The sequence below is a fragment of the Quercus suber genome, unplaced genomic scaffold, assembly GCF_002906115.3.
Source record: "Quercus suber isolate HL8 unplaced genomic scaffold, Cork oak 2.0 scaffold_97, whole genome shotgun sequence".
In the NCBI taxonomy this organism is placed as follows: Eukaryota; Viridiplantae; Streptophyta; class Magnoliopsida; order Fagales; family Fagaceae; genus Quercus; species Quercus suber.
In genome coordinates this window covers 515055-533276 of record NW_027069562.1, presented here as the reverse complement: position 1 = coordinate 533276, position 18222 = coordinate 515055, and the positions used below count along the sequence as shown (strand labels likewise).

The 18222-nt window shown below is 31.8% G+C and overlaps 1 protein-coding gene and 1 pseudogene across 2 annotated transcripts; both read right to left on the bottom strand.

Moving 5' to 3' along the window:
• Window positions 1–122: 122 nt before the first annotated feature.
• Window positions 123–2328, bottom strand: LOC136068057 (exonuclease DPD1, chloroplastic/mitochondrial-like; annotated as a pseudogene).
• A 7554-nt stretch (window positions 2329–9882) lies between these two features.
• Window positions 9883–15001, bottom strand: LOC112024351 (exonuclease DPD1, chloroplastic/mitochondrial). Of its 2 annotated transcripts, none has more exons than XM_065774727.1 (4): window positions 14834–15001; window positions 12749–13367; window positions 10273–10478; window positions 9883–10165 (listed from the first exon to the last, which is right to left on the bottom strand). In XM_065774727.1, exons 2-4 carry the CDS (start codon window positions 13333–13335, stop codon window positions 9951–9953), a joined length of 1008 nt encoding a protein of 335 aa, XP_065630799.1. In that variant the 5' UTR covers window positions 13336–13367; window positions 14834–15001; the 3' UTR covers window positions 9883–9950. The 2 variants fall into 2 exon arrangements, with proteins under 2 accessions (XP_065630799.1, XP_023912756.1); XM_024056988.2 differs by having other exon boundaries at window positions 12749–13415; window positions 14834–15000.
• Window positions 15002–18222: the final 3221 nt, after the last annotated feature.

Genomic DNA, 18222 nt, shown 5'->3' with positions numbered 1-18222 from the left:
GAGTTATTACAAAATTTGAATTGATTGCCTACATATGACACAAAATAGAAGCTGTAACTTTTTATTTATTATTATTATTATTATTATTTTTAACTTCTTTAATGGGACTGCATATCAAACAATTAAAATATAGGATACCTTGGAATATCAGGTTTGTTGACCATACGGGTTGTAATGCCATGAACATGTGAATTTGGAACAAAGCGTTGAGGGTTTACTAGCGTCTGGAAAGTGCTGTTTTCACCACCCTCAAGATCTCTAAGTGCAATCTCAATGATACGTTCATTCTCTCTGCTAAAACCAGTTGTCTCGATGTCAAAACAATAACTGTCACAAGGCTAGCCAGTTCCTTATTCTCAGCAATCTTTTGTCAAATATCACAGTATTCAATATTTTGGAATTGACTAATTTCTGTCTTATTTACACTAAATGTATCACTTTTTGAAACCAGTCCATCTAAAATTTCATGCCCAATGTTGCTTGGTTTGCTTTGCTGGGTGGTTTTATTTCTTCCCTCTGCGTTTGTAAATACAGGTCTTTTGAGTCCATTTCCTATTGTAACCTCTCTCAAGCCCATAGATATTAGAACCAAGTAGCCTAAAGCTAGAACTGTTTTTGTCAGTCCTACTCAAACTGTGGAAGCTTTCCCTCCAAAAAGTAGCTAAAGTGGGGATTCTGCATCTGGGAACTCGCAAGATGGAAAAGCACATGGAACCTGTCCTCATCTTAACTCCAAAACTATAGAAGAGCAAGGTTCCTATATAGTTGTAAATTCCACATAACACACAATCAATCAGCTTTGACCTGAGGAAGAAATAAATTGATTAGAGAAAAACCGCTAATTCTCTACCACCTCAAGCATCAGTGCTGCATAATGATATATTGCAGTTCACTCAACACGAACGATGTATATTAATGATAAACTATGAAATTCAAATTTAAGGGTCCAGCAGATCACTTGATTTTAGTATTCTCCCAAAAAAAAAATATTCCAAATCTTCATTAAAGTAGAAGAGCCCAACAATGTGACATACACCATCCAATATACGAAGCCAATCAAGCTCTAAGAAGCATACTATAAGCCAATTAACAATATGTCTGTTACCAGACCAAACCACCTTTCAAACCCAAGAAAAACCAGAATAAAATGCTTCCAATCAGACAAACCAAGGGTACCTACAAAAAATTTACATAACTCTATAGTGGAGAAGTCACTAAGAAAGTCCTCACAAATTTCATACACAATCATAAATTAATTCCACTTCTACCTTAACAAAAAATGCTCCAAAGATAAATAACAAAATGATACCAAAAAAGTATAAAAATATACCTTGATATAAAAACATAACTTAATGCTTATTCCAGTAGCAAAAGCATAAAAAAATGGACTCCATACCAGGGAGAGGGGAATACTATCAATGAAATTTTAAACTTTATCCCCAATAACATACCAACCCCTTATCAGCAACATTTTCAAACCAACCTTAGTCACATAATGTGATTCAGAATCATCCAAAAGTGGAGGCAATCCTTGCCTTAATCTTCTTAAGTACAATGAAAAACTCAAAATTACAACAAAATAAAATGCCCTATTTGATAAAATAAATCAAACTCATTAACCTGCATACAATTGGCATATAAAGTGATCAACTTTAATAGAACTAACTAAAATATAGACAAAAAAAAAACCCCAGTACCTGAACTAAAAAATCCCAAGCATGCAAATTGTAATCACAAAAAAGAAAACAAAATAATATTATTGTTGAAAAAATTTAAAACTTTATCCCAAAAACATCAACCCATTATCAGCAACATTTTCAAATCAATCCTAGTCACAAAATGTGACCCAGAATCATCCAAACTAAAAGCCGCCCATGCTTAATTTTCTTAGGCACAATGAAACCCTCAAAATTACAACAAAATGAAACACCCCATTTGATCAAATAACTCATACTCATTAACCCACATATAATTGGCACATAAAGTGATCAACTTTGATAGAACTAACTAAAATTTTTAAAGAAAACCCAGTACTCTTTTCTGACACAGACAAACAGAAAAAAAAGAATTTCTGCTAAAACAGTATTAGAAGCTGAGTTCAGTCTGATTTGGTTTCATTTCAAAGAGCATAAAAAGACACAAAAATCAGTTCCAAGTTCATATTTTCTTTTTCTTTTTCTCACAGCATTTTCTAAGAAACCAATAAGAGAGAGAGAGAGAGAGATGCCTGGTAACTGTTAAGATTGAAACCCAAAAAACAAGCGGATTTGTGTGAGATTTGAAATGTGATATTTTATAGTGAGAAAGAGAGTTTATCTCGGATGGCTTATGGAGATGAGAGTTTTTGTGAAAGAAGCAACTGTGACTGTAAGAAGGCAATGTTGAGGAAAACCATAAAAAAAAAAAAAAATAATAATAATAATTTTAATATTTTTCAAGTTTCAACTTCCAACCTAAACTTTCGGATCCATGAATGATGCTCCATCCGGGTTCAACTCCTCTCTGGTTTTGTACCTTACAAATATATATATTTTTTTTACAAAGACGGTTACGTCTACAATATTATAACAAAAATATATAGGAAGTGTATGAATAATTGATCTTGAGATATTATATAGAAGAATTTCTTATGAGAATTCTCTGAATCACTAAGATACTCAAAGTAATTGTGCTAAACTTAGTTGACTAAATATATATTTTTCTAGTAGTCTAGCAAATTTGAATTAACCATTTGACATTTTTTTTTATTAAAGATAAAAATAAAAATCTATTTAAAGCCTTAATTAAAAACAATTAAATAGGTTTCCATCAACAAAACAAAAAATTATATAGATTTGACTGTAAAAAAATTTGTAATTAAGTATTAAAATTTTTAATTCTTTCCTTAAAAAAATAAATTGATTATTCTCTTATAAAAAATTGATTCTTTCCTTATAAAAATAATAAAATAATATGCTAACACAAGCCCAATCCGATAGCCTAGCTTGCTAAAGACAAAATGGGCATTGACCATGGGTAGGGTCATGGGTTGGGGTTTTCTCTTTCGGTCCAGCCCGTTAACTAATTAATAGCCCATTATACCTAGCCCATTGTGCCCATGGGCCAAGTAAAAATGGGCCGGGCCGGCCAGACCAGGCCCGTTGACAACCCTTACCTGTCACTTATGATTTGTAATAAAAATGTTATGGAATAGCATTTCACTTTTTTTATACTTTGTCCAATTCTCATGCCATATCAACAAAGTCTATATGAAGTGGGTCCTAGAAAAGTGTAGTTCTTACTTCTTCTCATATTAATTTGGTTAATAAATCACTAATCCATGTGATGCACATGCAAATTATGTCATAAAAGTGATTTGATCATGTCATGAATTAATTAGGATAACTTTGATAGACTCCAAAGTTGGTGATTTTAACCTATTCTTAGTTTAGATTTTTAATGGTATCTCTAGTGTCTTTTGTGGTTATAATTTTTTTTAAAAATAAATAAGAAATAATTTCAGTTCATTGTGATTATTCTTTTTCATCAAGTTAAGATATCAATTAATTTTTTGTGTAACAAATCAAATTTTTATTAGTTGAGCTATTTGGAATCTCGTTCATGGCTATTATACTTGATATATAGTTATTTTTTAGTATGATAGGAATTAAAGACAATTTTAAAAAAATTGCTGCTATATGTGATCACGAAGTTGCCTTGCTAAAATAACAAAAAAAAAAAAGTTTCTTGTAATTGAGCTTTATCTCAAATTTTATTTTGTAGTATTAGAGCACTCGCATTAGTGCTTGTATAATAGAAAAAATACCACATTTTATCCAACTTAAGCCCAAAATTCACCCACATTAGATTATGCAAAGTTATGTAAAAATACATGGTTGCTATAGTAGCCATGTAAATTTACACTAACACTATGCATTTTGCATTTTGCATTTAGTTTTTTATTTTTTCTTTATGTATCTTGAAGATAACCAAAAAAAAAAAAAAATAATGGTGGTTGTTATGTGAGAAGAAAGAGAAATGATTAAAAAAATGAAGAAAGAGAAATAAAGTAGATAATTTGACTAGACAATTTTTTTTGCACAAACTGATGTGAATAACCTTACTCTTAGTATCAGATAATACTCTTGCTCTTAGTATTAGATAATAGAGTTCATAAGTATAGAGCTTGAAAAACATATTATTTTCTGAAGGAATCAATAAAGAATAGCAGACCGCATGTAAGATCACAAGAAGATCAAGACAAAGAAAATCTGATTGTCTAGTGGTTTCAATTTAATTCTTTGCATGCTGGGAATATTCTTGACCTTCCCAAATAAAAATTACATTAATTGACTAATTGCATGATATTTCAACTATCACATGTCTGAGTACTATATATAAGAATGATTACATTAATTACATTACTATTAAAATAAGAATGATTACAATGCAATCCAAATGATGATGGTTACTTGTTTATTAGGCCACCATAATACATTGTCTTGAAATTAACAACACCATTAATTACGTAGATCTCTTTGGCTTTGGCACCAATTTTGGTACTGCACTAGCTAGTTGATAAAGTCAATAGTATGCTGTAATGTGAAGTTTTGCATATGCTCTACAAAGGGAAGCATTAGCATCTTGTGACTTTGATTATGCCTTGCTTGAGATAGTTGGGCACATAGGATCATAAGACAAATGCATTACAAGAAATGTTTGCCAAACTGCCAAGAAAGGAAGAAAATTATGCATGGTGTTTTCTTTTTTTTTTTTTTTTTGAAGGAAACAATTTTTCTTTCTTTCATTCCCTACTCTGTTGTTTCCCCCACAATCACATTTACAATACAAGAACAATATGGGTTACTATCGAAAAATTCTATAGTCACAATTTTTTTAGGAGAATAATTATAAAAGTTTTCACAACCTTTTCTCAAAACTTGTTAATGTGGTAAGTTATTATCAGAACATTATTTTTTTTCTCAAAAACTCACTATTAACATCATTTTTATGATACATCAATCACAAAAAACAACATCAATAATTATAAATTTAAAAAAATTATAAAATTTGTTTGGATCTTTTGATTTATCACATGCCAAACCCCTTCAAAATAAGAAATTAGAAAGGAAGTTAAGTGTGTATATAGAAATTGAGCCTTACATTGACCATTATTGTTTAGCCCAAAGAGTGAGAAACTATATGGGAGGAGTAAAGTGGGCTGAAAAACTATATGTGAACCATCACTAATTTGAAACACCTTATTACAAATGTCCACTGGCCTAAACTTTGACCACCCTTTCTATAGTTGGGTGCCTTGAAAGTTCAATATCAAGAAGGGCACATGATTTTTGGCTAGGAATGGCCTACAACTCTTATAAGTTAAAAACTCTTTCAATCTTTCTAAGCAAGATAAGGAAAATTTAGCAGTAGGCCCACATCAAATTTCCAAAGTACAATTTTAAGAAAATTCCATCTCAAATTCATCATACACAAGATATAGAACTTTATGTGTGTATAACCTAGTTTTTTTTTTTTTTTTAGAACAAAAAAAGGGCTCATACAGCGCAGTATCATTGTCCTGGCCCACTTAAACCTGAATTCTATGGTGTGGGACCACCGAAGCTGCTTGGGGCTATCCATGTGGGCACAGCATTTTAAACTGAAGCGCCATGACCCAAACCACAACCCTCAGATTTGCAAGGGTGATGGTTTAAGAGACTCCTACCATCAAGCTACCACCGTTCGATGGTATAACCTAGTTAGAGATACATAACAAAAAGGAAATGGTAGGAAGAAGTCATGACATGGATAAGTAGGATTAAAAAATATAAAAGATTAGTTAAAAGAAAAAGAAAAGTATAAAACTTTAAGTTGTTGGCAAGCAAGAATATATTTCTTGCTTGCTTGTGTTTTTGTTCTTTCTTGTTTCCTTTTCTCTTGAGTTGGAGAATGAATTTTTCTCTCTTTTGTGTTGGTGATGGGTTTTGTGCCAGTTGTGGGTGGGATGGTCATGGGTTTTGTGGCCGGTTGTGGGTGTTGTTGTGATGGGTTTTGTGACTGGTTGTGGGTGTGGTGGTGATGGGTTTTGTGGGTCGGTGATATATGGGTTCTCTTTCCTTTTCACTGGTGGATCGTGGTGGTGGTAGATGGTGGATTGCGGCTGAGATTTGGTCCGATTTTGGATCGTGGCTGGATCGCAACTGATAATTTTTGGTTTTGTTTGGGTCTTAGCTGATCTGGTGGTTTTTGTTTGTGATTGGGTTTTGATTTGGGTTGAGGTTGTGGGTGGTGGTGCTGTGGCAGTGGGTGTGGGTGTGGGCGGTGGTGGCTGGTGGTAGTGGGTTTCTGATGGGGGTGGTGGTTGGTGGTGTCTGTTGTGGGGAGGATGGGTTTTGGTTGTTTTTGTTTTGAAAAAGAGAAATACACATAGAAAGAGAAGGGAAGAAAGAGAGAGGAAGAGATGAGATTGATAATAAAAAAGAATTAAAAAAATAAAGAAATAATATTTTAATAAAGTGGTAAAAAATATAAAATCTTTGTTGTATGGTGTATTATAAATTGTGTTGTTAAAATAGATAAAGTAATGTTTTGAATGGCTAAAAACTAAATTTTTTAGATGACTTACTGTAAATGCTTTAAGGTGGTAAGTTATTGTTGGAACAATATCATTTTCTTATTAACTGTAACATCATTTTTATGATACATTTATCACAACAAACAACATCAATAATTTTTTTTTTTTAAAATATTGTAAAATTTGTTTGGATATTTTGACTTATTATATGCTAAACCCCTTCAAAATAATAAGTTAGAAAGCAAGTTAAGTGCGTATATAGAAATTGAGCCTTACATTGGCCATCAGGCCCATCACTATTTAGCCCAGAGAGTGAGAAACTATATGGGAGGAGTAAAGTGGGTTAAAAAACTATATGTGAGCCATCACTAATTTGAAACACCTTATTACAAATGAGTGAATGACCACGAGCCCAAAATTTAACCATCCTTTCTACAGTTGGGTGCTTAGTATCCTTGAAAGTTCAATATGAAGAAGGGTGCATGATTTTTGGCTAGGAATCACCTACAACTCTTATAAGTTAAAAAAAAAAAAAAAAAACTCTTTTAATCTCCTTAAGCAAGATGAGGAAATTATAGCAGTAGGCCCACATGAAATTTCCAAAGCACAATTTTGAGAAATTTCCACCTCAAAATTCATCATACGCAAGAGATAGAACTTTATGTGTGTGCAAAATCTCATACATAAATGAGAAACTAACATTTTAGCATGGACAGTTTTAGAAAAAATAAAAATAGAAAAAGGAAATTGTAGTAGGAAGTCATGACATGGATAAGTAAGATTAAAAAATATAAAAGATTAGATAAAAGAGAAATAAAAGTATATAACTCTAAGTTGTTGGCAAGCAGGAATATATTTCTTGCTTTTTTGTGTTTTTGTTCTTTCTTTGTATCATTTTCTTTTGAGTTGGAGAATGAATATATTTTTTGATACGATAGGATACACTATATATAGTAGAAGTCATTAATGAGTTCTTCATGACATTAGTTCTAACAATATCAAAATTAAGGCTAACTTGGAGGCTTTCCTAGGTGTGTTTTAAAGCCAAAATTGAATTCTTCTTGGTGTAAGTATTAATAGTTGTTTTTGCAAATTTGTTCATATATATGCGTGTTTTTCTATTATTATTCATAAACAATAAGTTGATTTTTGTTTCTTAATTAAAAGTCCACTTGAGTTTAAACTGAGAGAAATAGAAGAGATTGTAGATTGTTCACTAGACTAAGAGTGTTTAAAGGGTTAGATGTTTTGTGTTTTTGTGTTTGGTTAACAAAGAAAATATGGGATTTTTTTCTTTCTATTTTTGTTATTTGACATCACAATTTTTTTTTATTAATTTTTATGGAACAAAGTAATGTTTAGCTCCAATCTTGTTTAAAACTATTTTCTCCAATCTCTTTCGTGGCAATTTAAAATACTATTCATGTGTATTATTTAAACAAGTCATATGCCTTATTAAAAAAGTCTTGTGACTAAAGCTACACATTGTTGGTCTCTTATATTAGTTTATGATCATATAGTGGGTTGCAAGATGATGACTCTAAATCAATTTAGACTTAAACTTCTTTCTTGTAATATTCAAGAAAATATTGCGTCCCACTTAAGCTTCTCTTTGCTTGTTTATTATTACTCCTTTGTTTGTTTATTTATTTATTTATTTATTTATTATTATTATTATTTTAACAAATAAATTTGAACCACTTTCTCTCGTTGATGATTGCAATTATTGAATTATTTGACATCACAATTTATTTATTTTGTTCTAGGGACAATTCAAGAAAATATTTTGTCCCAATAGGTTTCCTTTGTTTGTTTGTTTGTTTATTATTATTATTATTATTATTTTTTATGAACAAAAAATGGGTAGAGGGGGGCGATCTGAGTTGGCGTCTTCCACAGTGACTATAGTGACACTCTATCCATTGGGCTTGGGCCTACGAGAGCAAATGATCCAAATAAGCCATAGCTCTTTGTTTGTTTATTATTATTATTATTATTTAAAGACAAATAAAAGTTAGAAACAAGTTGCCATGGCCCTATGAGCTTTACCAGTTAATGGAATTTCAAAGCTTTGACGAAGGGTTTGCAATGAAATTGAAGTACTTTTTTCACCTGTAGATAAAATCAATACAAATTCTTTGTGTCAAGTGTAACACACATAAAAAAAAATGTTTGTGTGTGTGCACTGAGAGAAAGGGAGAGAGAGAGAGAGAGAGAGATAGACCTTTGGATTTCATCATCTCACGTGCCAGAGTAAGCGTATCCACAAACAACCAATTTGAAGGAAACTCAGCTTCACATCGAGTAAATTCACTACGCAAAAAAGGCACATCGAAACTGCGAGCATTATGAGCGGCCAACACTACATATCCCCCAGGTTTCTGACGGCTTCTTACATCCTACATTTAATTCACAAAACCACAGTTTACTTGATTGTAAGCAAGTCTGAACTTTACTGAACAACAATAAGTAAACCATAGTTTAATGATTGCTCAACAACCTATCTAAATAAACTATGGCCAGGGAACAGAGCCTGTCCTCAGGGTATCTCACATCATGCTTAGGCCCAAAGTCCAAGCGCTTCGCTTAACTGAAGCAAAGCTTGTTTACATTTTGGATCAGGTGATTTTTTGGAGAGGCATAAATCATACCTATATTGCTAAATATAATATATTAGTAGTTAAATTAAGAACTTGATCTAGAAGGAAATGACATGAACCATAATAATAACTTATCAAAAGACACGAACAAGGATAATTTACCATTCTTTTGTTTTTTGGTCTAAGCCTATAGGACACATTTTGATTAAACCTTATGCTTAATTCAAAGATATTAAAGTTATGTATAAAAATGTTATATTTAAACTTTATATGACTAGATTATTATCATTTAGTCTATTTTCATAATTGTTATCAAATTTACTTATCAAAATTTTAAAAAATTGAAATTACTTTTGTAAATTTGAACTGACAAACTTTGTATGAATTGCACAATTCATTTAAGGTAATTGGCAGAACATATTCCTGTTTTAATTTTATTAAACATGTTATGTTTTAGCTTACTATCAAGAGCACTTGTGCTTTGTGTCTAAGCTTCAAAGGGCTATGCAATGCTTGACGCTTTTATTATCAGTGCACAAGAGATTACAAACTTGAGAGACCTAAATGACAAGTTATCTACCCAACGAAATAGAAAACAAATGCCAATGAGTTAATGGCATCTCCTTTCTTTTTAAAACAAGGTGACAGATGAAATCGTGGGTTCAAGACCGAGCGAATGTGTATGTAACTTACCAATGAAAAAATAGAAATAAAATGCAAACCCATATCATTGGACCAATCAGTTATTAGTTATAGTAAAATGGTTACTACTGAAGCAAATTCATGGCTGGAAACTAGCGCAAACTCTTCTTCTTGGATTTGGGTGAATCTGAGGGAAGGAACGACTTCATTATAAGATCAGAGATTGACCATTTCAGCACAAAAGTCAGCCTTGGAAGAATGATAGACAGTAAGTCTACGTCTGCCATGGCCCTATGAGCTTTACCGGTTAATGGAATTTCAAAGCTTTGACGAAGGGCTTGCAATGAAATTGAAGTACTTTTTTCACCTGCAAATAAAATCAATACAAATTCTTTGTGTCAAGTGTCAACACACATAAAAAAATGCTTGTGTGTGTACACTGAGAGAGAGAGAGAGAGAGAGAGAGAGATTGACCTTTGGATTTCATCATCTCACGTGCCAGAGTAAGCGTATCCACAAACAACCAATTTGAAGGAAACTCAGCTTTACAACGAGTGAATTCACTACGCAAAAAAGGCACATCGAAACTGCGAGCATTATGAGCGGCCAACACTACATATCCCCCAGGTTTCTGACGGCTTTTTACAAACTGCAGTAAGATTGGTATCAGGTCCTCCATCCTACATTTAATTCACAAAACCACAGTTTACTTGATTGTAAGCAAGTCTGAATTTTACTGAACAACAATAAGTAAAATATGGGCACTAATATGTTTAATGATTGCTCAACAACCTATCTAAATAAACAAGGAGTTTTCCAAGTTCCAACCCTCACTAGCAACACACTACAGCCAGGGAACAGATCCTCTCCTCAGGGTATCTCAGATCATGCTTAGGCCCAAAGTCCAAGCACTTTGCTTAACTGAAGCAAAGCTTGTTTACATTTTGGATCAGGTGATTTTTTGGAGAGGCATAAATCATACCTATATTGCTAAATATAATATATTAGTAGTTAAATTAAGAACTTGATCTTGAAGGAAATGACATGAACCATAATAATAAAAAAACTTATCAAAATACATGAACAAGGATAATTTACCATTCTTTTGTTTTTTGGTCTAAGCCTATAGGATACATTTTGATTAAACCTTATGCTTAATTCAAAGATATTAAAGTTATATTTAAACTTTATATGACTAGATTATTATTATTTAGTCTATTTTCATAATTGTTATCAAATTTACTTATTAAAATTTTAAGAAATTGAAATAACTTTTGTAAATTTGAACTGACAAACTTTGTATGAATTGCACAATTCATTTAAGGTAATTGGCAAAACATATTCCTGTTTTAATTTTATTAAACATTTTATGTTTTAGCTTACTATCAAGAGCACTTGTGCTTTGCGTCTAAGCTTCAAAGGGCTATGCAATGCTTGACACTTTTATTATCAGTGCACAAGAGATTACAAACTTGAGAGACCTAAATGACAAGTTACCTACCCAACGAAATAGAAAACAAATGCCAATGAGCTAATGGCATCTCCTTTCTTTTTAAAACAAGGTGAAGGATGAAATCGTGGGTTCAAGACCGAGCGAATGTGCATGTAACTTACCAATGAAAAAATAGAAATAAATTGCAAAAAATCAATCAACCACTGAAATAAACTTCAGATTAAGTCATCCACAGTAAACCATTTATGACTATAAGCAAGATCGTTTCCTAAAATTGTGGTAGGTTTAGTAAATCACACATGCACTCATGATTATTGAACTTATAACCTTGTCATTTGGGCTAGAGCTAATTGGCTAAATAATTGCAGAACCATTTCTATTGTTATGGGTGTTCCTCAGCTGTTTAATGTCAGTTGTGGTCTTCTTTTCTAACAAATAACAAGATCCATAATTCCAGGACTTAACAAGTTGAAACATTTATTGGCTAAACTAGAGAACAAAGCTGGATGGACATTTAAAGAAGTAAAATTCCACAAGAATTGGAGTAGAGCATAATACCCAATATACAAAAACCTTATTATAAATAGCATATATCCTCTTTAAAGCTTTCACTTTATCTAGATAGACAATTTGAGTTAGACCATATTTTCAGAATCAAAACATTTCCTCACTGCATGCATGACTTTTTGACCTTCCTCATCATAATTCAATATTATTAAGGTACTTCAACAATGAATGTGCTCAATTCAGATTCCAGGCATTTCCATCATCCTATAGCTCCTCAGATTCCAGGCATTTCCATCAGTTCTAGCTTTAGGCCACTTGGTTCTAATATCTAGTGAAGTCACAGCTTTACTACTGTCTGAAGCATTATGCAGGAACTTGTGATAAAAAACAATTTGTTTGATGGTCTTGGTACTAACCATGAGTTCTTACTTCTTACCCTAATCATGTTTGAATACAGAGATTTTCAGATGGGCATGAGATTATTTTAGACTTTGGAGTTTGAAGTACTTTCTATGTTTCCTATTTTACTTACCACCTTAGAATTTGGTATCAATTGATTACTCCAGGCATACATATGCTACTTCTGTATGCTTTCTAGACATGCAAATACAAACACTCACATGATCCAAGGTTCCTTCAAAAACGTGAAAGCAAAGTATAAAGTCATAAAATTATTTTTTATAACATATACTGAGAAAATGAAAAGAAAACAAGAAACTTTGGAGTCATTTTATGACTAAAGAATTGAATAATATACTTAAGTCTTTATAAATCTTCATGTGGCACATAATAAATTATATTCCATGATCACATCAATAAATGGTCTCAGGCACAGACAAGTGGAGAAGCGTTATTACAAAATTTGAATTAATTGCCAATACATATGACACAATAGAAGCTGTAACTTTTTGTTTATTTATAATTATTATTATTATTTTTTTTTAACTTCTTTAATGGGACTGCATATCAAACAATTAAAATATAGGATACCTTGGAACATCAGGTTTGTTGACCATACGGGTTGTAATGCCATGAACATGTGAATTTGGAACAAAGCGTTGAGGGTTTACTAGCGTCTGGAAAGTGCTGTTTTCACCACCCTCAAGATCTCTAAGTGCAATCTCAATGATACGTTCATTCTCTCTGCTAAAACCAGTTGTCTCGATGTCAAAAACAATAACTGTCACAAGGCTAGCCAGTTCCTTATTCTCAGAAATCTTTTGTCGAATATCACAGTATTCAATATTTTGGAGTTGACTAATTTCTGTCTTATTTACACTAAATGTATCACTTTTTGAAACCAGTCCATCTAAAATTTCATGCCCAATGTTGCTTGGTTTGCTTTGCTGGGTGGTTTTATTTCTTCCCTCTGCGTTTGTAAATACAGGTCTTCGAGTCCATTTCCTATTGTAACCTCTCTCAAGCCCATAGATATTAGAACCAAGTGGCCTAAAGCTAGAACTGTTTTTGACAGTCCTACTCAAACTGTGGAAGCTTTCCCTCCAAAAAGTAGCTAAGGTGGGGATTCTGCATCCGGGAACTTGCAAGATGGAAAAGCACATGGAACCTGTCCTCATCTTAACTCCAAAACTATAGAAAAGCAAGGTTCCTATACAGTTGTAAATTCCACATAACACACAATCAATCAGCTTTTGACCTGAGGAAGAAAAAAAATTGATAAGAGAAAGAACTGCAAATTATCTACCACCTCAAGCGTCAGTGCTGCCTAATGAAATATTGCAGTTCACTCAACACAAACAATGTATATTAATGATAAACTATGAATTTCAAATTTAAGGGTCCAGCGGATCACTTGATTTTAGTATTCTCCCCAAAAAAAAATTTCAAATCTTCATTAAAGTAGAAGAGCCCAACAATGTGACATACATCATCCAATATACGAAGCCAATCAAGCTCTAAGAAGCATAATATAAGCCAATTAACAATGTGTCTGTTACCAGACCAAACCACCTTTCAAACCCAAGAAAAACCAGAATAAAATGCTTCCAATCAGACAAACCAAGGGTACCTACAAAAAATGTACATAACTCTATTGGAGAAGTCACTAAGAAAGTCCTCACAAATTTCATACACAATCATAAATTAATTCCACTTCTACCTTAATAAAAAATGCTCCAAAGATAAATAACAAAATGATACCAAAAAGTATAAAAATATACCTTAATACAAAAACATAACTTAATGCTTATTCCAGTAGCAAAAGCCTAAAAAAATGGACTCAATACCAGGGAGAGGGGGAATACTATCAATGACATTTTAAACTTTATCCCCAATAACATACCAACCCCTTATCAGCAACATTTCAAACCAACCTTAGTCACATAATGTGATTCAGAAGCATCCAAAAGTGGAGGTAATCCATGCCTTAATCTTCTTATGTACAATGAAAAACTCAAAATTACAACAAAATAAAATGCCCCATTTGATCAAATAAATCAAACTCATTAACCTGCATACAATTGGCACATAAAGTGATCAACTTTAATAGAACTAACTAAAATATAGACAAAAAAAAAAACCCAGTACCTGGACTAAAAAATTCCAAGCATGCAAATTGTAATAAAAAAAAAGAAAACAAAATAATATTATTGTTGAAAAAATTTAAAACTTTATCCCAAAAAAATACCAACCCATTATCAGCAACATTTTTAAATCAATCCTAGTCACAAAAAGTGACCCAGAATCATCCAAACTAAAAGCCGCCCCATGCTTAATTTTCTTAGGCACAATGAAATCCTCAAAATTACAACAAAATGAAACACTCCATTTGATCAAATAACTCATACTCATTAACCCACATATAATTGGCACATAAAGTGATCAACTTTGATAGAACTAACTAAAATTTTTAAAGAAAACCCAGTACTCTTTTCTGACACAGAAAAAAAAAAAAATTCTGCTAAAACAGTATTAGAAGCTGAGTTCAGTTGAATTTGGTTTCATTTCATAGAGCATAAAAAGACACAAAAATCAGTTCCAAGTTCATATTTTCTTTTTCTTTTTCTCACTTCATTTTCTAAGAAACCAATAAGAGAGAGAGAGAGAGAGACATGCCTGGTAACTGTTAAGATTGAAACCCAAAAAACAAGCGGATTTGTATGAGATTTGAAATGTGATATTTTATGGTGAAAAGAGAGAGATTTTATTTCGGATGGCTTATGGAGATGAGAGTTTTTGTGAAAGAAGCAACTGTGACTGTAAGAAAGCAATGTTGAGGAAAACCATAAAAAGAAATAATAATAATAATTTTAATATTTTTCGAGTTTCAACTTCCAACCTAAACTTTCGGATCCATGAATGATGCCCAATCCGGGTTCAACTCCTCTCAGGTTTTGTACCTTACAATTTTTTTTAAAATTTTTTTAATGAAAACTGTTGCCTTCACAATATTTTTATAATATTTTTACAACCAGTCACTTATAATTTATTATAAAAATGTTATGACTATAGCATTTCTCTTTTTTATACTTTGTCCAATTCTCATGCCATATCAGCAAAGTCTATATGAAGTGGGTCCCAGAAAAGTGTAGTTCTTACATCTTATCATGTTTATTTGGTTAATAAATCACTAATCCATGTGATGCACATGCAAATTATGTCACAAAAGTGATTTGATCGTGTCATTAATTAATAAGGATAATTTTGATAGACTCCAAAGTTGGTGATTTTAACCTATTCTTAGTTTAGATTTTTAATGGTATCTCTAGTGTCTTTTGTGGCTATAATTTTTTAAAAAAAAATAAATAAGAAATAATTTCAGTTCACAGTGATTAGTCTTTTTCATCAAGTTAAGATATCAATTAATTTTTTGTATATCAAATCAAATTTTTATTAGTTGGCCTATTTGGAATCCCATTCATGGCTATTATACTTGATATATAGTTATTTTTCAAAATGATAGGAATTAAAGACAATATTAACAAAATTGCTCCTATATGTGATCACGAAGTTGCCTTGCTAAAATAACAAAAACAAAAGTTTCTTGTAATGGAGCTTTATCTCAAATTTTATTTTATAGTATTAGAACACTCGCATCAGTGCTTATATAATAGAAAAAAAATACCACATTTTATCCAACTTAAGCCCAAAATTCACCCACATTAGATTATGCAAAGTTGTGTAAAAATACATGGTTGCTACAATAGCCATGTAAATTTACACTAACACTACGCATTTTAAAATATATAAGAAATAATTTCAGTTCATGGTGATTATTCTTTTTCATCAAGTTAAGATATCAATTAATTTTTTGTGTATCAAATCAAATTTTTATTAGTTGGGCTATTTGGAATCCCATTCATGGCTATTATACTTGATATATAGTTATTTTTCAATATGATAGGAATTAAAGACAAGTTTAACAAAATTGTTGCTATGTGTGATCACAAAGTTGCCTTGCTAAAATAACAAAAACAAAAGTTTCTTGTAATGGAGCTTTATCTCAAATTTTATTTTGTAGTATTAGAGCATTCGCATCAGTGCTCGTATAATAGAAAAAAAATACCACATTTTATCCAACTTAAACCCAAAATTCACCCACATTAAATTATGCAAAATTGTGTAAAAATACATGGTTGCTACAATAGCCATGTAAATTTACACTAACACTACGCATTTTGTATTTAGTTCTTTATTTTTTCTTTATGTATCTTGAAGACAATAGAAAAAAAATGAATGGTGATTGTTATGTGAGAAAAAAGAGAAATGATTAAAAAATGAAGAATTTTTATTGTTATTATAATGAAATGTAGTATAAAATAGATAATTTGACTAGGATGTTTTGAAAAGTGAGTATATAAAATAGAAAAAGTATGTTCTTATATTAAAATAAACAAAAAAATTTGCACAAACTGATGTGAATAATCTTACTCTTAGTATTAAATAATACTCTTGCTCTTAGTATTAGATAATCTTGCTCTTAGTGTTAGATAATGGAGTTCATAAGTATAGAGCTTGAAAAACATATTATTTTCTGAAGGAATCAATAAAGCATAGCAGACCACATGTAAGATCAAATGAAGATCAAGACAAAGAAAATCTTATTGTCTAGTGGTTTCAATTTAATTCTTTGCATGCTGCGAATATTCTTGACCTTCCCAAATAAAAATTACATTAATTGACTAATTGCATGATATTTCAACTATCACATGTCTGAGTACTATATATAATCTGAACAAATCCTTGTAATTATGTTCATTGGGCACAATGTCGATTGTTTCTTGCTCAAAAGAATTACTATTACAATAAGAATGATTACAATGCAATCCAAATGATGATGGTTACTTGTTTATTAGGCCACCATAATATATTGTCTTGAAATTAACAACACCATTAATTACGTAGATCTCTTTGGCTTTGGCACCAATTTTGGTACTGCACTAGCCAGTTGATAAAGTCAATAGTATGTTGTAACGTGAAGTTTTGCATATGCTCTACAAAGGGAAGCATTAGCATCTTGTGACTTTGATTATGCCTTGCTTGAGATAGTTGGGCACGTAGAATCATAAGACAGATGCACTACAAGTAATGTTTACCAAACTGCCAAGAAAGGAAGAAAATTATGCTTGGTGTTTTTTTTTTTTTTTTTGAAGGAAACAATTTTTCTTTCTTTCATTCCCTACTTTGTTGTTTCCCCCACAACCACATTCACAATACAAGAACAATATGGGTTACTATCGAAAAATTCTATAGTCACAAGTTTTTTTTGGGAATAATTATAAATGTTTTCACAACCTTTTCTCAAAACTTGTTAATGTGGTAAGTTATTATCAGAACATTATTTTTTTTCTCATTAACTCACTATTAACATCATTTTTATGATACATTAATCACAAAAAACAACATCAATAATTATAAATCTAAAAAAATTATAAAATTTGTTTGGATCTTTTGATTTATCACATGCCAAACCCCTTCAAAAAAAGAAGTTAGAAAGGAAGTTAAGTGCATATATAGAAATTGAGCCTATGGGCGCATTTTTGGCTAGGAGACCAAGTGCTGAAATTGTAATCTCTGGCTTGCCGAGGAGACCAAGTGTTGCACTTGTAGTCTCTGGCTTGCCGAGGAGACCAAGTGCACTTGTAGTCTCTGGCTTTTTGTCCCACATCGAAAGAATCTTCCCCCACTTTCTGCCTTATAAGCCACGAAGCGAAGGAGTAGTGTATCATCAGTTTATAGTTATTCGAAGAACTAAATTGATGGTACACTACTCCTTCGCTTCGTGGCTCATAAGGCAGAAAGTGGGGGAAGATTCTTTCGATGTGGGACAAAAGGCTAGAGACTACAAGTGTACTTGGTCTCCTCGGCAAGCCAGAGATTACAAGTTCAACACTTGGTCTCCTCACTAAAAATGCGCCCACAGAGCCTTACATTGGCCATCACTGTTTAATCTTGAGAGTGAGAAATTGTATGGGAGGAGTAAAGTGAGCTGAAAAACTATATGT